The 23396-nt window shown below is 38.0% G+C and overlaps 1 protein-coding gene across 7 annotated transcripts in view; it reads left to right on the forward strand.

The window, feature by feature from the left end:
* The window catches only part of tet3 (tet methylcytosine dioxygenase 3), a 73585-nt gene that overhangs the window by 41196 nt on the left and 8993 nt on the right, over positions 1 to 23396 (forward strand). For all 7 annotated transcript variants that reach the window (XM_041786848.1, XM_041786855.1, XM_041786849.1 and 4 more), the window contains 7 exons: positions 6543 to 6633; positions 13286 to 13379; positions 17618 to 17826; positions 19252 to 19402; positions 19544 to 19633; positions 19897 to 20034; positions 21816 to 22170. In XM_041786848.1, coding sequence (XP_041642782.1) covers positions 6543 to 6633; positions 13286 to 13379; positions 17618 to 17826; positions 19252 to 19402; positions 19544 to 19633; positions 19897 to 20034; positions 21816 to 22170 — 1128 coding nt within the window. The remainder of the gene's footprint in view (positions 1 to 6542; positions 6634 to 13285; positions 13380 to 17617; positions 17827 to 19251; positions 19403 to 19543; positions 19634 to 19896; positions 20035 to 21815; positions 22171 to 23396) is intronic.

Below are 23396 nucleotides of genomic sequence, written 5' to 3' on the forward strand. Positions count from 1 at the left end.
TCACATTTATTTTTTTTGCCCTTTGGTGTAATGATATTAAATCACTGTATTACAGAATTTAAAAAGATAATGCATTTGATTCCATATCCAGGTGTTAAAACTCCCTTCTTCCCCTTAAACAAGCTAGTAATGGCATACTCAACTCATGTCTGAGTGTGGTCATCATTGATTTAACTTAACTTTTGCAAGGTGCTGATGAGTGTACAGGTCATTGGCAGCTGCCTCTCCAACCCAGTATAATGTAATAGTCTGCTTCTCGAATCATCGTGGACTTAAAACAAGAGAGACATGCGTTAAAACACCTTTGAACTGCTGTTTTAGATGTATTCATACAAATCGCTGCAACACAGGGCTCAAAATTAACCGAGTCAATCCATTGAAGCTCACAGCTGAGTTAAAACCCCAAACAGACTAACAGAGATGCTCTACGACTCAAGCAAACCTGCTGTATGTTGCTGTTATTAACATTAAACTATTCACATTAAACTTGGAGAGCAAAGAGCACGTTTATTACACTGACATAAATGGTTGATGTTGGCTTTTTACCTGGCAGCTCTTTAATGTCATTGCAAAAAACATGCCAGACTGAGCTTTTGTCTGTCACATATCAATCTGCTACTCTAATCACAGCACTGATTATGCCTCATGTGTGCACCACAACACAACAGGTTTAAACTGTTGATGAAACTGTGGCTGAAAATGTACCTGTGATGGTATTCATACCAGTTTACCACGCACAACTTCTTCCATTAACATGTGGCATCAGCAATGTTTAACACAATTGTCCAAACATTTTTTGACAAATCAAACAACACTCCATTATAACTATCCATTCACAGTAGAGGTATGGTTTATTGATAAACTAACATTGTAATTTGCCATGTTGCCTTGTAGCAAGAAAGCGTCCAGATATTTTAAGGAAGCATATTTTGGGAGAAGGTGATTTCTAACTCTAAAGTAAAGACTATCTAAGAGACTAAAGCTATTGTTTTGCCAAGTTATTGGCTTTACCTAAAGATCAATGCAGGCTCCTGTTAGGTTTTTTCCGCCCTTAATTAAGCTTTTCAGTCTAGCTGCATGTGAAGTGCATCTTAGACTGTGTGTGCCACTGTGACAGTGTGAGGTACTGAAGGCAGTGACAGTAACAATAGCTGTAGTGGCAGAAGGAGCCCTTTGTGTGAGTTTGGGTCTGGCAGGCAAGCAGGATGGGCCCTTTGTTAGCCAAAAAGGGTTCATGCCAAGGGATTGGATAGTATGCTGCTCAGGTTATTTGTTTATAGCAGAGAAGTTGCTCCTACATCTGAAATCTAGACACTCATATAGCATACACTTCTTAAAATTATGAGGATTACAAATTATAATTAGATAAATTATGTGATTTAATACACCAAAATTATTATGGTTTGAAATAGAGCAGGACTCTGTGGACGAAAAATTGATCTCAATGTTACTTCTCTACTGTAAATGATGACTGACAACACTGATATTTGTTTTATAAGAAAAACAAACAAAGGCAGTTCTTGGTCAATACAGCAATACATTGGCCAAATGTCACTCAGGCCCTTGTTAACCTTTATTAATACAAATAAAAATTAATTGCCTATTAAATTGAATACAATTGATAGAATGATAATTCCTCATTTAAACTAAATAGTTCAAGTCGATTGTCTTGTGGTCAGTAGGCATTTTACTGTACATGGTTCTTACTGTGAACTTTTTTTAATCAGTTAATTCAACATTTCACTTGCAGATGGCTAGATATGTCAGAAGAAATGTAAAAAAATTAAATGCAACATAAACTGTATCAAAATAATTTATATTGTCTTTTACTACAGCGCTTAACAAATTTATTAGACCATCTGTCATATTGTCTCAGAGATCATCCAGCATCATGAAGTGCTTTAATGTGGACTCTTTCATTTTCAGTGAGCTCTCCACCTTTTACCATTTTGAACAGGGATGAGGGATTTCAAACTGAATTCACCTTTTTATACCCAAATTTGAGCCGGTTTACTGGGCTTCTCTGAGAAGTCAGAAATTCATCAAGCATAACATTCAACCACTAAAACTAAATTTTCTGTTCAGGAATGCAAGTAAGCAACTATAATTTGACATATTAATCAAGAAATAATAATGGGCTTTACTATTTTTTCAGTTTTTTTTGTAAATCAGTAAATTTGAAAATTCATGGATAACAATAATAATTGTATTTTAGTATTAAAAATATAATTTCAGTTAAAGAGCTTCTACATATTGGTGTATTAACTATTGCAGAAACATAAAAAATGATGACTGTAATTACCAATGCTGTTAATTTAGGGCAGCTGTAGCATAAACCTTACATTAGGTGGTGGTCTAATAAATTTGCACTGTATAAGGTATTTAAAATATACTGATATTAAGAGATGTTCCTAGGTGAACAATTTCCTGCCAATTAAGCACAAGTTATGATTCAATTTAGACAACTAGACTAAAGATTATTAAAATCATTCTGAAATCCACCATCACACCCTTAAAATATGAAGTTGGTTTGCAGATTGTGGATTACATTAGCAGTGCTAGCACCTCTGGCCTTCAATCCTCTTTGCACGTAATGTCCACATTCCTGTGCTGACTTTGTCCCTCAGTGCTTTTGGTTATATGAGAGTATAACCTGACACATCCTCTGGACAACTTTATCCCATTTTCCGGATCAAAATAGTGCTGAACCGGGCTATACTCGTGCGATTCTAGCAGTGTCACTAGTTAGCAGTTGTTAATATGAGAGTAAAGAGCATTGTGCCTGCAAGGCTGTAGTGGTGGGCAGCTGTGTTACAGTTTAGACAGAGCTTTTGACTTGAATTGTGGATAGGATTGATCCTTTAACATTTAGCTAGCTAATCACTTGCATTCCTAACTGATATGTGTTAAAAACTAGATATATGCCCCAGCCCTAGTTTAAATGGTTGTATTTGTAGTTAAAGGGAAATATATTCATTAAAATTTAAGTATTGCAGACTAATTCCTTAGCCACTTTATGAAACACTTAGTAGACTTTCACCAATATAGGAATAATTAACATTAATAATGCTACCAACATACTACCACCAGATTACATTCACTTTCAACTGTTGGACATTTAGGCTATAAAGGGTTAAAGGCAGAGTAAATGTACCCTTACTGTCCCAAACATTGAAATGATTGCACAGCAGGGTGAGAGCAGCTGCAGTGAAACACTTGCTAGCTGTGTGCTGTGACTTACAGTAACAACAGGCAGACAACAGGGTCCTACAGTGGGAAGTGGTTATAAACTGCCCTGTCAACTCCCCTTAGTATAACTGTATTGGAATGAGATTTCAGCACATATACATACACAAAAAGTGTATAACCTAAGTGTGAAACACATGCACACTAAACCAGATTCCACACAATAATCCAGTCGGACTCCTCCACTTCCTGTCATGAGCCACACCTCGGTGCCTCCCTGCATTAACAGAGAGTGTGACCTCAAATTGCCTCTAAAGCACACACCACTGGGTGTGTGTCCATATTTTATATTATTAGCTGATGTAGAGCATTAACATTCAGAGCATTAGCTAACATTGTTATCAATAGTGTTTGACAAAGTAGTGTTGTGCATAAAAGGCTGGACAGCACAGCATTCATTTCAAAACATTTCAGTTTCAATATACATAGAACAAAGCCCATTACACTGTACAAATCACTGTAGCCGTGGGACCTAGTATCAACCACAGGCATGTGAAAGACAAAGTTTAAAGACACTTAAGCACACTTACTAATCACAAATGTACATAGAATGTACACAGAGCACACACCCTAACATCCTCTAAACTCTAACTTTAACTAAATCATTAATCACTACCTCAAAATGCTTCTGCTTAGCAAAGTGTCACTACACAAGCACCACACCCAGCAGTCACAGTCTACTGTCTGTATACAGTGAGGCTATTTGAGTTCATGTGTGTTTGTGGACTTGAGGTTTCAATGAGTAATATATTCTCACGCTTTTCAAATGATGGCCTGGCTTTGGCTTCAAAGAAAATGTCTTTGATTTTGTCCAAAAATACTCCGGAAGAAACCCCTTTAAATATTTTTAGAAGTAAAAGAAAACTTTATTCTCTAATAAAGAAGGTGATGTTCATAATATTTTTCTTGAAAAGTCCTTCTACTTAGATGAGATATTCGCTCAAATTGAATTTGCCAACAACCTTTAGCCTTAAACAGGACTTTGTCCTGATACTGGTAATTTATGATCTGATTCAAAGAAATACAAGATTTATTGAATAAACTGGGGGAAAGGATTTATTATTAGCAATAGCAACAGAATAAAACCTTTATCCTTAACCGGTGGGTCCGGAGGAATGAATTTGTGTCAAAAAGTTTTTAAAAACACAGTATTTTGTGTTTGAATGTTTTTATTTTATTGTGAAAGTACACCTAAAAGCAAATGTATACATACATTTATTTCGAAGGATATGTCTCTATCTCTTTGCCCAGTCACATCTTTTGTTACTTCTCCAATCCAAACCGACCTATTTTTTTCCATTAAAAGCATTGATTTTGATTGAAAAATTTAAGATATCTGGGCCTGGATCTGTCTTTATGAAGGTGGTTGTGGGTCCCGATGCTAGACCACTTGAGAACCATTTGTATAAATTCTTTACAGTCTATCAAATTCCTGCTCTGTATTGAACTGATACTACTCTTTAGACCAACTTCATGAACTTACATTTGGGTACTCACTCATACAGACTTCATTATGAACAATAAAACCATAAAAGTTGTTAAAATTTCTTTTAAAGTTTGTTGTACTTTAATTTGATGTTCCTCACCCCTCCTCCTGAGTTTAACAGTGCATGGTTTGCAGTCTGCTTTCCTTTTATCACCTTTATCGATGTCAAAGTGTCAACACACTAAAGACATGGATCCAACATTACTTTCCTGCTAAGATAATGTGTAACTAAGATCATGCTGTAAAATTAAATTTATAACAGTATTAGGAAGGTTTTATGATAACGAATCTAAAATTTATATCTGTGCATTCCTATTGGAAACTATATTAAATTGCGCCATCCCTATCAGATCGAATAGATTCAATGGAATTTAAGTGTGATTTGCAGAAGTGATGATAAATCTCAAGTAAATTCAGAAAAGAATCATGTTACATTGCCCAAAATGCAACCTTGTTAGTAGTGGTAAAACAGAATATCTGATGTGAAAACATAGTTTTAAAAGATTCCTTGGGGTTATGGTTCTTTGAAATTCAGAAACAAATTTTAGCATGCTGGTCCCTGCAGCTTTATTTATCTTTAATTGTTTTTATTTCCTGTGGTTTTTGTTCCACACAAGCTACAAAACACCTAGTGGTGAAGTTTCTCTTTTTCTTCCATCATCTCCAGGATGTTGCAAATAAATTAAAAATTACCTCAAAGCTACAATATGTACAATTTTGCACTAAAATATCTTTAATTCAACAATTAATACTCCTGTATTATATCTTTATGCTAATACTATACATGGTTGAGGTCTTACATTACCTCAAATACTTCCATTTGCTTTCAGAGAGATTCTTCATTTTTATGATCGTAACAGGACGTGTCTTGTTATCGTGGCTGTCATGATGAAGCTACTATGACAGACATGACTTAGTATGTTACGTCACATAATGCAGTAGAAATTGTTATTGGAAGCTGATGCTCTGTTACTGCAACTCATTCATGTTTTGTGCTGCGGACTTGTGATGGACCACTGTCATTCTCTGCCACCAGTTGCGAATTTAGTTTTCCAACTCAACTCCATTACACAAATCTCCTGCCCCCCTCCAACCATAACGTGATGCCATTAGCATTTCCAGATCAATGAGGACCAAGCATGCTGCTCAGCTCAATCCACTTCCACAGCTTACTGCTAGTTTTGAATAAAGGACTCCGTACAACAATGTTTTAGTTTGACTGATACATTTCACATGATGAGGGAGAAAAGCTGTTGAAAGTGCCCTTCCTTGTTCATGCTACAAGTGATCCCAGTATGCTTTGCCAGTAACAGCAGCGTCAACTAGGAAGGCAGCTATTAACAGCTTTTCTCCCTCCTTATATGAAATTCACCAATGAAAGCAAAACGTTGCTTTACTCTTGAGTAATAAATTGAGAGTAGTACTGTTTTTAAAGAACTTCCCTCCTCAATTCAAAACAAGAAGTAAGCCACAGAGATTTGCAGTGCTCTTCTCTGTGCATCATACTTTGTTATTGTTTTGATGGGGAGTTTCCTGGCCTCAGATTTTGCATACTTGATGTTTAAGAGTAGAAATATGACTAATATATATTGAAAAATATGAAAACAAGATTAAGTAATAGCAGTATGAAGATTCAATTGCTTGAATTTGTGCATAACAGAGTGGTTAAACAACCACACAAGAACAGCATTTCATTACATTATCATGGATATTATTTGCTGAATATGGTTAAACATTGATTACATTCATCATAATGTATTTTCATGCGCACCAATGCTGCTTTCTTATTGTGTCCTATCTGCTTTTTTAGAACAAATCCTGGAGAAAGATGAAGGGCCCTACTATAATCACCTGGGATCTGGACCTACTGTAGCCTCCATACGAGACCTAATGGAGACGAGGTGAGCCTTTTCCTTCTTTTCTTCTTTTTTCTCTCCCTCCTACATGCTCTTGATTTTTCTGCCTCTCCCTCCTCCTCTCGCTCACTGACTTCCCTCCTCCTCACATCATGTCCTCGGGGAATCTGTGACCCAGAATCCAGTAGGAGGAACAGGAAGTATGAGCATCATCAGCATATCAGAGGCAGAGCAAGAAGCACAGGAGCAGATGATAGCATTGAGAATGAAAGGATTTACTGTAGGAAGGAATTACTGTAAAAACACAGAGACAATGAGATGATGACATAAGAAGACAAGGGGAAAGGAGGAAAGAGGAGAGAAATATAAATTTTAGAAGAAAGTGTAACAGAACTAGTGCATTTGTGTGAAATAAAATCAAGTTGACATGTTTATAAGGAATATTTAACCATACTACTAAGGATTTGTCAGCTTGATGTTAACATACCATTGCAAGTGCCATCACTGGGCTAACAGACTTAACATTAGGAATAAAAATTATATGTGATTATATTTTCTCAACATCTCTACAGTCTGTGAGCCGACAGTCGTGCCATTGGTCCCTGAGTTAGGGCAGGAGTGATGGTTGTGCACCTGTTGTTATATTGAGGGCAGTGAGTTTATAGCGTTAATATGGGGAAACGTGAACAAGATACACGAGTTGTCAATTCATATAAGAGGAAAAAATCATTAAAAATCACCAATCTGCTGCCAGTGAAAGTGGATGAAACCTGAAGGAAACTTGTGACAAACCAATAAGACTGGCCGGCGCCTGTAAGCATAAAATCTGGGAGAAAAGACTCTTCAAGACAACAAGTGACCAATGCTGGTGGACAGCATAACTCCCAGACTGTAATTCTGTCTCACAACAATCACCACAGGCTGAGAGCTCAGTTACCAGACTATAGCCTATAAACTTAATTCCATGAGGCCAAAAATGCATAAGGACTACATGTTGCCACAATTTCTGCATGACTTTCCTTGGTGAAATGGAAACTGTCCCAGAAAAACGTGAGACTCAAAAAAAAACAGACTGTTGTTCATATACTGGGTGCTTTATTGTATCGTTTGGATTTGATGGTATATGTGTTCACATAGAAATAGATCAGTACAGTCTGGGACCTGTGTATGAAAAATGCTGAAGGCATTGTATGGGTTATCTAACATGTTTGAGTTGAGTTTCTTTTTTGATGTTTGGAGGGTCAGCAGCACTATAACAAACTGCTTTTGTAGCCAGTGAGTCAGGCTTTTATTTCTAAATCTCTGTCTGAGAAGTATCAATTGTCATGTCTTAATTACAAACTGATTTCAAAATCTTAACTTTCATGGCCTACAAAAAAATGTTTTATAAAGTAGGGGTTATCTGATAACAAAATAATATTAACAAAATAACAAAATAGAATATACTCTTTAAATTCAAGTAGGCTAAAAGAGGGTTCAAACCAAAATATGGCATTTGAAAAGGAATATTAAAACAGGCAGTGGCTGCTTCTCTCCTTCTTTACCTCACTTTCAAAGTCTCTGAAGTTTAGAGTAATGACCTTCAGCTCATCTTAACATTTTAAATTTAGTTGGCATGTTGTCGTTCAGTTAATGATTGTGTGAGGATTCTAATAGATCGATCATATTGGGCTCTTCATTTAATTTCTGTCCTGAGATCAGATGTGAGTCAGGATTACTGCTCAAAGATGTGTGCTTTCATTGTGATGTTGGGCATTGCCACATAAATGATCACTACGGTACCAAAAAATGTAAGACATACTGGTTCAAATGGCCCATAGTATGGGGAAAATGACTACACAGCCATTTTTATGAAAAGCTCTTTTTTTCTTCAGCATCTTTTCATGAGAAAACCATCTCTGTTACTGATTCACTTCAGCTAAAATTTCCTGTCTGCACACTCCTCTCTGTGTTTACTTGTGAGCCTTGGTCTGAATAAAAGATTTGATTGGCAGAGCCAAACCTAATTATGACATCACTACTGTAACGTCAAAGACAGCCACAGAGTTTAAAATACACTACGGTTAAATAATGTAAAGCCGTGCTGTCTAAAATGGAAACACTTAGCTATCAATTCGCCAACCCTTGATAATATCTGGACAATGAAAGAGGGCCAGTCCTTATTCGTTTGTGTAATATCAGGCCTGGCCACTTACTGACTACCAGTCTTTCTTTGAGGATTATCAGTAAAAAAACGATAGTCATAATGATGCCAAATATAAAATATTTACTGGACAGTATACCAAAACAATGCATTTTCTTGATTACTTTGTCTGCAGAGCATCCTCAGATTTGGGAATTAAAATACAGATTGAACTTAGTTGAGCTTAGATCTTGATAAGGTTAGGATTTGACCCTACAGAAAGGTCCCCATCTGGTAATTTCAAAATCCACAGTGTTGCTAAAGAACTATAATGGAATCACTCTAAGAGTTGCTTCCAAAATGTACTGCTGATCAAAAGTGACCCAATGACTGTGTTTACATGGACTGGAGTTTCCCAGCTAAGTGTCATATATTGGATTTGATCGGGATAGTTATATGAACAGTTTAATTAGAGTGGCACCTGCATGGGTAGTCTGCAGTGTTTAGAAACAGGATACACTGTCTACATGGAACAGTATCTTGTTTTCTTCTTCTTCAGTGTTTCTCCAGGTAGCAAAACCGGGTTTCTCGAAGCTGGGATTCTAGCATATTCAGGTTTCTGACAGAATACATACACAACAAAAAAAAAGGATACTCAAGTCCATGCAAACGCAGTCAATGATGTTGGGAGTGAATAAAGAGAGGCTGCATTTTCACTAGCTCGCTTAACAGAGTCTGACAAAAAATGAGAGCAATGTACTCAGGATAGTAACCTTTCTAAAACAATACCAGTCAATCTTTATTTATGCAGCACCAGTTCAAAACAAATGCTATCTAAAGACATTTAAAAAAAAAAAGCAGGTCTGTACCCATTTGTTCTTTACAAACACCCAGCATTAATCCACTGTGAGCACAGCACTAAATAACATTAAGCAACGTTACAGTGGCAAGGAAAAACTTCCTTTTCCAGGCAGAAAACTCAAACAGAGCCAAACTAATGATGAAAAGCAGTTTAATTGTGTTGGGTTTTGATGGGAAAGAGGGAGACGTAGAAAGAGAGATGCCGATTGCAGATGGAAACAAAAAACTAGAGCAACAATAAAAATGCCGGTAATAATGGTAAACGTACAGTGCTTAACAAGATTATTAGACCACCTGTCTCAGAGACCATCCAGCATCATGAAGTGCTTTAATGCGGACTCTTTCATTTTCAGTGAGCTCTCCACGTTTTACCATTTTGAACAGGAATGAGGAATTTCAAACTGAATTCACCTTTTTAAACCCAAATTTGAGCCGGCTCACTGGGCTTCTCTGAGAAGTCAGAAATTCATCAAGCATAACATTCAACCACTTAAACTAATTTTCAGATAGTTTCCTGAATTTTAATGTTCAGGAATGCAAGTAAATAACTATAATTTGACATATTAATCAAGAAATAATAATGGGCTTTACTATTTTTTCAGTTTTTTTGTAAATCAGTAAATTTGAAAATTCATGGATAATAATAATAATTATATTTTAGTATTAAAAATATCATTTGGGTTAAAGAGTTTCTACATATTTGTCACGGGGTTCAGGAAAAAACTCAAAAGGGAGGACCCAAATGCAGATAAAACAGAAAGATTTAATTAAACAAACTAAAGTCCAGGAAAAAGCAACTGAGGATCACGAGGAAAAGCCATTAACAAAACTTACTTAAAACAAAGTCCAACAAAAGCAAAATCCACAGGGAGCACGAGGAGTAACAAGCACGGGGAAGACATATGCAATGAACCAACACAGACACAGGGAGACACAGAGCTTATATACACAGGGAGTGATTAACAATGGCAGACAGGTGTGGACAATCAGACACAGGTGAAACTGGTGAAGGATAATCAAAGTGGAGGGAAACTCAGGCAGGAAGCAAAACTGGAATCACACACAAGGGAAGGCAACTACAAAATAAAACAGGAAACATGGGGCCTAACACAAGAAGCACACAAGGACTGAAAACTGAACACAAGAAGCTAAACTACAGAAACACTGAAAACACAGGAGGATACAAAGAACCAAGGAGTGAAACTCAAACACAGGGAGTAAAACTAAAACATGAGACACAGGAATTAACCAAACATGAAACACAGGGAATGTAAAACTAACATGAAGCAGGGAATTACTAAACATGAAACATGAGGAGTAAAACTAGACATGAAACAAGGAATAACTAGACATAAAATACAAGGAGTAACTAAACATAAAACACAGGGAAACCTAAACATGAAGCACAGAGAATAACTAGACATGAAATGCAAGGAGTGATAAAACATAAAACACAAGAAGTAACTAAATACTAGAAACAGGAAAATACTACACAAGAATCACGAGGGCTAAAGAAAACTCCTAATAGACTCAAAACCTAATACAAGATCAAACTAGAAATCACAGAATTCACAAAGGATAACCATAGGAAAACTCAGAAACATAATAAATCAAAACCTGGATCATGACAATATTGGTGTATTAACCATTGCAGAAACATAAAAAATGATTTTTGTAGTTACCAATTTTTACCAATGCTGTTAATTTAGGGCAGCTGTGGCATTAACCTTACTTTGGGTGGTGGTGTAATAAATTTGTTAAGCATTGTATGTGTAGCAGGAATAATTATGTGTGGTAACAAACTGATCATTCTAATACTTACATTAGCAACTGTAAATATAATGAAATGGGGAGGGCTGATATTGGTAATTGTAGAAGTTGAAGTTGAGCAACTTTTAGCTTCTCTTTATGATAATGATAATAGATTTAAGGCTAATATTTTGATAGATGTAGCTGTTGGAGTCAGGCGCATTCACATAGTACCAAGCTGTCCATGCCAGTAAATTGTGGTTGTTTGCTTTTTACTGCCAGTCCTGATCAGTGAACTGATTGGCTGAGAAGCTAAATACAAAGTAACCAACTGGTCATTAGTCCCAAAGAACAAGCTGACTGATTGAGGATGTTTGACCACCACTCTTTGTTGTTGGAGAGATGATGTAAGAGTTTAGAGCCCAGTGTCCCTGGCTGACCCTTGACCCACCCCTGACCCTGGCAGGCCACCCCTGTGGTGATAGAGCCCACTCCCTTCTCTCTCTCTCATCCACCTCAGGGTGATTCCTATTCAGCCGGAGACACTTGTATTCACCGTCAAATAGAATCCGGTCAGAGCTGATCTTTTCACAATGGCAGGCTTCAGGCAGGCAGGAGACCTGATAGAAGCCGTGAGTAGATATCTGACAAGTTCCACTGACCCAACCTAAAGCAACCTCCGACCCCATTCTTCTCTTATAGCCTGTCACTCTCCGCAAGACCTGCAGGTTAAGGCAGGATTTGTTTTGAAGAGATTCACACAGACATTTTGGAGTAAAGCCTCTTAGATGAAACATCTTCAAAAACTTCAACAAAGTCCAGTTACCATTTGGATCAAGCCATAAATTGCCATGACATTGATAATTGGAAACCTTCACAGACATCAGACCTGCAGAAATATACTCAATGACATAAAAAGGACTACTCAGAATAATCTTAAAACAGTGCTACTTGCCAAAGCAGGTGGTTATAGACATACTGACAAACACACAAAACAAACAGAAATTTGTGTATTCAAAATTAGCTTGTGTATACACATGAGGACACAAACATCAGCTAATTCAACCAAGAAAAGGGCCTTTTGCTGGCATTATGCAGAGGCTAGTGGGTTCTTGTTTACTCTAGCATGCTTGTGTGAATCTCGGCAGAGCCTTGTGAACACCTCTCACCAGCCAGTGCTGCTGATGTGGATCCGTCTTTGTCCAAGTTGCCATAAAGCAAAGTGAAACCAACACATGCTACTGTAGGAAAAGATGTGCAAATGCAGCAGTTGCCTATGAAAAAGCTGGCCTGATTTGTTAGCCTGACTAAAATGAACTTTACAGTGCATAAACATGTTAGTCAGACTGAATCTGACTTGTATTACTGAGTCTAATTTCTAAAAGTTGGAGCTCAGTCAAGGGTTGATTTACTAACCAAAGAGAAATGTTGTCACAGTTATCATTAAAGCCAGTGTCCTTTTCATCCTAAAATTTTTTCTAATGCAGAACCATAGTTATTTGCAGTAAACCATTTGATAAGCTGTGCAGGTCGAATCTTAGCGGTAGGACCATTTATTTTAGTAGAACTGGTTGTCCTGGGCCTTTGTCATGTTGAATTTGAGAAATGTAAACAGATTCATATCATGAAATTGTGGACTGATGGTGCCAGTCTTCATAATACAGCCACAGAACACACATTCAACTGGTTAAGTGTATTCTAAATGCTGTGTTCAAGTGAAACTTCATTTCAAAACATGTGAAGAGCTTCCTAACTGTATGTTCTCTGACACTGCCTTGTTGGCTCTTACACACAGGAATGACTGAAGTGTTTTATTTAAGTCCATTCATGTGTCAGCTTGGTGTATAAGTGTCCTCAAAGTTAGACATCAGAGCTTTCTGATTGGAAGAGAAGCTATTCTAGTTCAAGCACCACTTGCTCAAGTGGATGAACATAAAAGAACTAAACTGTTTTCCCCCTCTGTAGGTATGGGGAGAAAGGGGAAGCCATCAGGATTGAGAAGGTGGTGTACACTGGCAAAGAGGGAAAGAGCTCACGGGGATGTCCTATCGCTAAGTGGGTAAGTGGTGTTACATTTCATCACATTTATGGTTGAAAATTTTTAAGCAGCTTTACAATACATGATTTTTAATGCAAGTGATTGCAGTGGAGCAAAGAGCATTAGCCTTGGGGGGGGTGTTCATTTTCTCAAAATCTAATTATACCCTTTGAATACACTTCTGAAAGTCAGCCAAGTTAGTCAAATCCTGATTGTTTTAAAAAAGAAGACAGAGAAAAGAATTGATTTCACTACAATAACGATATCCAATCAGCCAAAAGTGTTGATGTGTGTAGATTTAATGGTCCTGGGGAGATTCCTGGCCAAGCTTGTCACCAAGAGGGAGACATTCCGTCAGAGGTTTCTTTCTTTAACAATCACCAAGACCCCCCCCCCCCCCTTGTGCAAGCCCTTGCGCATCCTGCTAATGACTTTATGAATTAAAAATGACTGGTGTTGGAGTTTGGATGTTTGTTAGTGTGCAGGAGACGGACAACTGTTGAGATAATGAAAGTGAAGAGGTCCAGCTGCTATATATCAAATTAAAATGATCTGTTCTGGGAGAAAACAGTTGTGAGGAATCAGATTTCTACTGCACTTATGAGATGCTTTGTACACTTTCATTTTTCTATTTTTGTGTAAAAATGGTATTATCCAAAGCACACCGTAAATAAACTTCTATGTGTAGTTTTACTAATACAGCTGTTAATTGTATTTTCTTACAATTAAAGGTTTGGGATTTTTGGGGGGTTCTTGAAGATGTTTTGCCTCTCTTCCAATAGGCTTATTCAGTTTTGATTCTTTTGGATGAGAGGCAACGAACCTCAATCAAGCCCAGTTGTCCCCCTCTGGATCAATATTTGGATAACCATGACCTGGATCAGTGAGAACCTACATAGATATAGCAGAGATAGCAGCATTCGCCCGCTAACCAAGGTGGCAGGAGTGCTAGTGCACTATTTATGAACCACTATTAACTTATGCAGAGAAGATGAGGGAGCACATACAAAGAAGCATGTGAGGAAGAAAAGTTTGTTTGGGGTTGAAAAAGCAGCAGAGCTACGACTCCATTACCACATCCACCACTCTGTATTCATAAAATAGTCTGTGGTTCGCAGCATTTGTTGTTTGATAACAACGATGATGTTGTCCAGGCACACTTTTTTTTCTTTTTTTTTTTAACTTTATTTTATTGGCAACAGATAAAGGACATGATACACATTTCTCACACACAAAAGCATAACCCTTGTCCCTCCCTTTAAACCGTCCCAGATGTAGACCCCTTTCATCCTCTCAGATATTCTTCGCAAACAATATCAACATTACGGTATGTTACTTATATCAGTTTGCATGTTTGTTTACAAAATGCAAGAGCACAAAAATAATAGGTAATAGTTCTCAGATCATAGGAGTTCAGAATTACCAACACTTGACCGGTCACCATTTGATATATATTTTGTCCAGGCACACTTCATTAAATCATAAATACCATATATTGCTCTAAAATGCACATAGGTTTGTGTTTTATTTATGTGTAATCAGGAGATATTACGCTCTTCATCCCCATGTCACTTTTTAGTGACATCTTTTCCCTCTTTGTGTTTAATATCTAATCCACCACGGGCTGTACCAACTATCACAGGTAGTTCTAAATAACACTAGATGGAACAACCATGACAGGGTAGCCGGGGGAAGTAAAAGATGTTAAAAGGTAGTAAATGAAATTGGCTCAAATTAAGGCCATTGAAAGGTAGTAACACAAATTGACTTGGTAGTAATTTTTTCACCTCCCCTTCAATATATTACGACTTTTGCATTGATCCTGAATTTTTGTTTTAAGTTCGTTTAACTGAAAAAAAATCTAAAATAAAATATATGTGTGAGCAGCACAGCAGGACCTGAGTCAGCGTTGATAGCCTCGATTGGTTCCGCTGCCCGATCTACTGTGTGCATGCGTGGTGTCGGAACAGCATCACAATGGGAAAATGTAAGTTTTCACAACTTTGGCTCGTAATCCAGCATTTAAGACTGGCTTAAGCTGGTCATGGAGAATGACTGGGAAGCTTTTTGTAAAGTGTGCAAAAAAAACATAAATGTAGGGCCCTTTGATTGCGGACGGAATTGGTCAATAAAAACGGAATTTACAATTTAATGCGGAAATCACGGAAATTGAATAAATTTGACTGAAATGCTGTATTTTTTTTTTAAGAAAGAGCAACATATATCTGAGGAATATGTTCCCGGGGGAACACTAAAGCGGGGCACTGTCCCTCACTTACAAACACTCACCCCTTCCCCTCCTAAACAATAACAGCATGTCAAAGCGGCTTCACGAAACACCAGCAAACATCCCGTAGCCCCATACGGGGCAGTACCATGGGACATAATGTTGCACCTTCAAGAAAACTCATCTGTGCTTCGAGTTAGTTTACCTCATCACACCACCTGAGCGGTGTGCCTCACCTCACACGAGGCACACCGCTCAACCCTTGGAGGCTCAAAATTAAGTCGGACAGACTCGAGGTTCTATGAAGTCTAAATGATGCTAAATTTGAGTAACAGTTAGCTTGATAATTCATCCCGTAGGTACACGTTTGGTTGTTTAATGAGCCAGTACATGTCTGTATTAACGTAGCGGTCTGATATGAGGCAGACGGACAGACAGCAAGGATGGAGAGAGATGAGGAGAGAACTGTTACAGTCAGGAGTATAACACAATGCATAATCAAACTGCATGCACTGTTACATATTGAGAGAATAAAGAAAAGTTTGGGTAACAGGTTTACTTTTAACCATTTCACTTTAATGTGATGGTGTTACGGGCGATCAAATCACACCGAGAATCCATCATTCACCAGCAGCGGATTCGCACGCTGAGGGAGCAGCTCCCTATTTCGTTTATTGGTGCGACACAGAGCAGTGCAACTGCAAACACAAGCTCAGCTACGAGCACAAGTGTTGCATGTTGGTAGTAAAAAATATTTTAGAGGTAGTAAAAAAGGTAGTAAAAGGTAGTAAATTCAACTCTAGGATTCCTGTATAAACCCTGCATGAGCTGCACTACTGACAATTGAAAGTAACAATCGGGAGGCTAACCAATCATGACCTCTGAGAAGTGTTAAACTCCTATTTGTTTGTCTTCTAGGCTTAAAATTATAATTTCTTATAAGATAGGACTTGACCCATTCTTTTTCTCAGTCATTGAGTCTGAATTAGGGCAACCTCATAACCGTTATTACACATGTACATTTACAATACAGGAGGCACAAAGCTTATAATCAAAAGAAATTCAGAGTAGCTAAGAGCAAAACTTTGATTTGTGTATCTTTACACACACAGAAACAACCACAACTCAAATAGCAAAAACTGAAATGAGGCCACTGGGGGTCAAACACTCAAACAAAGCGGCATGTATTACCATTGCAAAAATAATACTAATAAAAACTACGTAACTCACAGATTTACACAGATGCTTTGGACCTTAATTATTGTGCATACTTTATACTAGAAATCAAAGAAAGTCAGAAATAATGTAAGGATTCTCATTCATTAACTTGAAACAAAGTATTTTTGTTGTGCAGAGCAATGGCAATAAAAAGTTTAATGAATAAAAAACACAGTTACATGTTGGATTATATGTAAAGAAATACACCAAACTACTTTCAAAGAAATATCTGTAGGCAGCTGAATGAATAAGTATGAATATGTTGGTCCTCATACCAAAATAGACTATGAGTCATGTTTTATTTGGAGAAAATGGACAAATCCGTGTTGAAATAGAATCTTGCTTTCTCATATAGCTGTGATTGAATGATGCTTATTTTTACAAGACAGAGTTCAAGTATGAGATCTGCAGTAGGACAGTGAGGCGTTTTCTAATCAATCATCCAATACTGAGCTATTTGGTGGTGGTGGTGGTGGTGGTGGGGGGGGATCTGTTAAGTTGTTTTAGCTGTGAGTATTATATTTCTCTGTGTAGGTTCTCACTCATCCAGGTCGTGGTTATCCGAATCTTAGTAAAGGTGGTAACTGGATGAGATTCTTGAAGTCAGCTCTGAACTGAAGAAGCCTTTTGCAAGAAAAGCAAACCATCTACAAGAACCTCAATCAAGTCCAATTGCCCCCTTGATGAATATTTGGATATGCATTTCTGCGTTAATATCAAAGATGGGGATTTTACGGGATCAGTGGAGGGCAAAAGCCAGACTGTTACCCCAGCCTCTCCCACATGAGTAATGATAAACTTGGTTTTCCATCAGGTGATCCGTCGTGGCAGCGAGACAGAGAAGCTGCTGTGTCTGGTGCGCCAACGTGCAGGCCATCACTGTGACAATGCTGTCATAATAATCCTCATCATGGCCTGGGAAGGTGTCCCCAGGGGCCTGGCTGACAAGCTGTACCGGGAGCTCAGCGACACCCTCACCAAATATGGCAACCCCACCAGCCGACGTTGTGGCCTCAATGATGAGTGAGTATCTAAAGCGTACCGTTTGGTTTTGGCTTTCTCACATGCAGGTTTGTTAAGCAGGTTATTCGGGCAGGTGCTCTATTTGTCAGGCTTAGGCCAGAGATATACTCACAGTTAACTATGTGTGCACATATGCATGATAGCTGCCACCCGACCCCTTTGTCAGTTTGGCGCATAATCTGAGCATGCTTCTAAAATTTAGTTTGATTTGAATGCACATAACTGAAAGCAGGATTGTAGAGACAGAGGGCATGTGGATAGGACCCCCATACACTTACACTTTAAGTAATCCTTAAAATTTTAGTTGGCTTATGACTGCTGTAATTTCATAATGCTGCTCTTCAATGACCCACACAGATGTCATGTATGTGTTATTAAAATCACTGTGTCCACACAGTGCTGCAGTCTGTACATGGAGATAACTTGTATTCTGCTTCTAGCCTTTCTTACAATCATTCAGATAAATAAATGGTTTTGAGGTTGTCATTTTTGTTCCTGTTGTTCTTATACCAGTCTTGGAAAGTATGCACAAGTAACATAATGAATGTGCGCTGCTGCGTGCAACATTACATTCTTTCACCAGCTCCAGGGACAGTGAGGGTCTCCAGTCTCTTGCACTTATATTTTTTGGGGTTGCAAGCTAAAAAGTTTGGGAACTGCATCAAAGAGCTGGAGTTCCCAAACTCTTGCTCTGGAGATGTCCCCAATATTACCTGTCACATAGAGTCATGTATATTTACAGTTGCACTCATGATATAGCAGGACACATACAGTATGTGCAACAAGTATATCTCTGGCCTTACAGGCAAATGACTGTTACTTCATTGAGTCTCTTGATCGGTGATGGCGTTTTTTAGAGTTTCTGTATTTTTCAATGCTATTAATCATTAAATTATTTGCATGTAATCACCATCTGTGCTTGAGGTTTTTCCGTGAGTACACCCCTCCCATAATTGCACTGATTAAGGTGCCACATCTCCTTAAAAATCAAGCTTTGTGTGCTGTTGTTTCAGTGTTTTTCATCAGCTTCTTGCTGGCGATGTCATCCTGTACTTCTGCACTCTTATACCTCATCAACTATAATCCTTCACACATACAGCTCACCTGATATGAATACAGACTTTCTGGTGGTAATGATGTTATCTAAGTGTCCTTATACAAGATACTGCTGAAGATTTCTATAAAAGTGCGGAAATCCAAAAAATTCGACATAAAAATAAAGATTGCCATCGAAAATCCCTGTGGGAAAAACTGAAATATCTAAGAAAGCCATGCTGGGTCTTGATGCTAATTCTCCTACGATTTTTGTCACCGCCGCATTGTTGTAACCCACTTGGCAAATATGTAGCACATATGATGTGAAGCATGAATTTACAAATCATAAATGTATTTAACTTAAAGTCTGCTCACACTCTCCCCCTGCAGTCGAACCTGTGCATGCCAAGGCAAGGACCCTGAATCTTGTGGTGCTTCATTTTCCTTTGGCTGCTCCTGGAGCATGTATTTTAATGGCTGCAAGTACGCCCGTAGTAAAACACCACGCAAGTTCAGGCTACAAGGAGATCATCCTGAAGAGGTACCCAGCAAATCAGCAACACTTGTTTTAAACCAAAACGAAGAAATATGCCAATGACAGTAACTTGTAGCGTTTGTTATTTTACGCTACTATTTCATGGCTCTGTGTTGTTCTGAACTGTGATCTGTTTTTTCTTTATAGGAGGCCAAACTCAGGGATAACTTCCAGCATTTGGCAACCGAGGTGGCTCCTTTGTACAGACGACTGGCCCCACAGGCTTACAGTAACCAGGTTTGTCGAAATATCTGTGTTCATTTGCTTCGAAAGCCTTTCAAACAGTCGAAACTCAAGTAGCATAAACTGCCATTTTCTTCATACTAAAAAGCACATTATAAAGAAATAATGTTTTTAAGTTAGAGAACAGATAAACTGAAGAGTATGTCATGACCAGGGACTTAACCTATCTTAGAAAATTGATAAAATACGCCTGTGAAGTGCAGCTTAAAAGAATACATCAGGTAAATCTCTAAAATCATCTCTGTCCTCTTCATCAGTGTCAGTCAGAGGCAAAAGCTCCAGAATGCAGACTTGGTTTGAAGGAAGGACGGCCGTTCTCTGGAGTCACTGCTTGCATGGATTTCTGTGCCCATGCTCATAAGGATCAACACAATCTCTACAATGGTTGCACAGTGGTAAGATAACTCACTACTTTGTTGAAGTTGTGTTTTTGTGGTACATTCATGTGATTAAATGGAGTATATTGTTCACATTGTAATTACATTTACTTGAAAAGCAACCTCTGTTGACTATTGAATTTAAATTTTAAATGTTGAACAACAGAAAAAGGCCCAAATTTAGAAGGAAAAGTGTCTATCTTCAGTGAAACTGCTAGAAAGGCTTTTCTTGTTTAACGTCACATCACTAACGTCATCATTTTCTGATGCTGGCTGAGCCCAGCCTACTTTGAGGCCAGAGATACACTCACTGTTTCACTACTAGCATTCTTTTTACCACAAGTCCCTGTATGGGATGTGTGTTACTGGAGGTAACCTCTAGAGGGCATACTAGTGTGCGCAAGCCATATACAACTACCTCATGTGTGGGATGTAAACTACATGACCAATGTCAGGACACACCGTCTGAACCGTCTGCCCTCCATTCCTCCAATATTATTCTGCATGCACAGATATAATGGCCCTGATGTTTTGTTTTAATTAGTAACCATGTTAACTGGTGACTGTTAGCTTAATGTGAAAACAGAGTCCTTGCCAATGAACCATTTGGTAGTTTTCAAAGGAAAGCAAAAAAGGAGCACACTCCCAACAATAAACTTCTTTAAGTGCACGCCAAATATAACCATAAACAGAGAAGTCAGCACTCAAAAATGTCCTTTTGAGCAGTTTTATTTATGCAAGGAACAACCTGCTCATGGTCTTGTTCATGCTGAATAAGACCACAAGTCGAAATTCGTCCATTGTGCCAGGATATTTTTAATGGCTGACTTCCCATTTTGTAGTTTTTCCACAACATTTTCAATATATATATTCGTCAAACTATTTTCAATATGGAAAAACTAATACAGCCTCAGCCATATATATGCACTCAGCTGATAGTCACCTGTTTACACGGTCACCTGTTGAACCAATACGCTAATCTTATTTCCATGGCCTTTTCAGGTATATATGTAAAGACTAAAAGGGAAATAATATTTTCTAGCTAGTGTAACAGACATTGTCTGTCTCTGTGCAGTGCCAGTAACATGTAGTAATGGATAATTATGGTCTTTGTATATACTTCTGTGACATGTCCCTGTCACGTTAATTTTAGAGGAATGTTACAGCCAATGCACTTAATCCATGCATGGCAGCCATCATGTGTTCGCAGACAGAGCCATGTCCCTAGTGTAGGGAAACTTAGAAATAGTCCAAGTATCAAGCTGGCAGTACAGTTAAGGCAACAGTTGAAATGGCTTTGGACATAAATAAAATGACCATTATTCTCACTCACTACTATTAATGTTTTTGCTAAAATCTTTATTATATGATAAACTTTATAATATTTTATATAAACACATCATTAGATATTTCTAGTGGGCTCAGATCATTCATAGTGACACCTGTTCTGTTCTCCATTGATTCTCATCACCCTGCAACTCAGTTTCTCCCTTCTTGTTATTTCTCCTTATCCAAACCTAGTCCTTGGCTCTCTGATGCTTAGCAGGTATAAAATTAAAACCTGTGGCCCACTTAATGCATATGAATAAAATTGTTCCTCCTCATTATTAATAATACCAGCATTTATATCCATTGTTGTTCATGTTAAACCTAACCTAAACCGTATTCTGTCCAAGTTATTTTCCTACAAATGCATTCACTGTTTTGTTGAACCTGCAAACTGCTCTTTAACTAAAGTTGTCAAGTTTTGTGATGAAGCAGTCTACATTTCATCTCCTTCTCCTATTTTCATCTGACAGGTGTGCACTTTAACTAAGGAGGACAACCGCAAAGTGAAGGAGATCCCTGAAGATGAGCAGCTCCATGTACTGCCTCTGTACAAGGTATCTTTGACCGATGAGTTTGGCAGCCAGGAAGCCCAGCGCCTCAAGATGCAGACAGGGGCCATTCAGGTGCTTCAGGCTTTCCGCCGCGAGGTACGGAAGTTGCCTGAACCTGCCAAGTCTTGCAGACAGCGCCGACTGGAGGCTAAGAAGGCGACCATGGAGAAGAAGAAAAACAAGCTTCTGGAACAGGCAGGGGAGACTCCAGAGAAAACTGTAGTAAAGGCTGAAGTCTGCATCACTGGTTCCCCTCATCCTCAAGGCAATAAAGGTGACTTAGTCTTATGTTACTTTATCTTTGTTTGACATTGTACTTAAACTGTAGTCTGCAGATGTCCAGGATTTTAGGCATAAAACTGTCAGCGTAAAATCATTTTAAAAGAGTCAAACACTCAGCCAGTGTGGATTAGAACTTTGATCCAGATATTTGTAGAAAGTATTTACCCAGTAAAAGCTGTTGGGTAGGGTGCCAGTTAAGCTCTGTTAGTAGAGCAGGCAGCCATACAGAGGCTACAGCCCTCGACAACTTGCGATCCAAGCATTGTTCAGCGTATATCTTTCCCCATTCTCTCTCCCCAGTCTCTCTCTAGCTGTCCTATTTAATAAAAGCAGAAAAGCCCCAATGAAAATCATCTTTTGAAAAAAATCTAATTGGTTAGATTTTGCCTATAGTGAAGTACTAATTGAATGTCTTTTTTTATTAATCCACTGCAACATCTCCCTACAGCCACTGTGATAAAAAATAAGTCCACCACTGCTCCTTAATGTCTCCTTCCAAACATTTTTCAAACATTCACTTTTAACTGTCCCCTTTTTTTCATTTCCATCCATAAAAGCTTCATCTCTTTGTGATTAAGTTATTGTCGTAACCTTTGATCCAAACAAACTCCCCTATCTTCCTTCAAAATAAAAGCAGTTCTGTATCCAAACAGGAGGTCAGTAACCCTAAGTTTAAGAAAGGAAAAAAAATACGAAGGGTATCATAAACGGTCTTAAATAAGGAAATTTCAAAATGCAACCAAAAATTAAATACATGGCATTTGACCATAGATTTATTGCAAGCTTTAGTGCAATTTAAAATAAAAACAAAGAATGTAATTAAACTAAGAAATGCAATGATTTCTTCTGAGCAAATTTACGTGAAATTGATATTTAATACAACCATGTGGCTGAAATGGAATATTTCTCATTTCATTAGCAGGTGTAAGAGCTCTTTTGAACAAATTGTTGAATATCTTAACTATTTTGGGTAGCCTCTTTAAGAAAACATACAGTTTCAGAAACTCAATCTGTCAGTCTTAATTTTTATAGCGGCAATTCATAACCAATGTTATCTAAAGACTATAAATAATATAATGGAAAGTACTGTCTAGAAGCATCCTCTTTGTATAAAGAAAGACTCAACAATAATCGACATAAGGTCAGCACTAAGCCAGTTAGTACAGTTTCAGTGGCAAAGAACAACCTCTTTTTGACAGGCGGAACCAGACATATGTT

Source organism: Cheilinus undulatus, linkage group 5, assembly GCF_018320785.1.
Source record: "Cheilinus undulatus linkage group 5, ASM1832078v1, whole genome shotgun sequence".
Classification (NCBI taxonomy): Eukaryota; Metazoa; Chordata; class Actinopteri; order Labriformes; family Labridae; genus Cheilinus; species Cheilinus undulatus.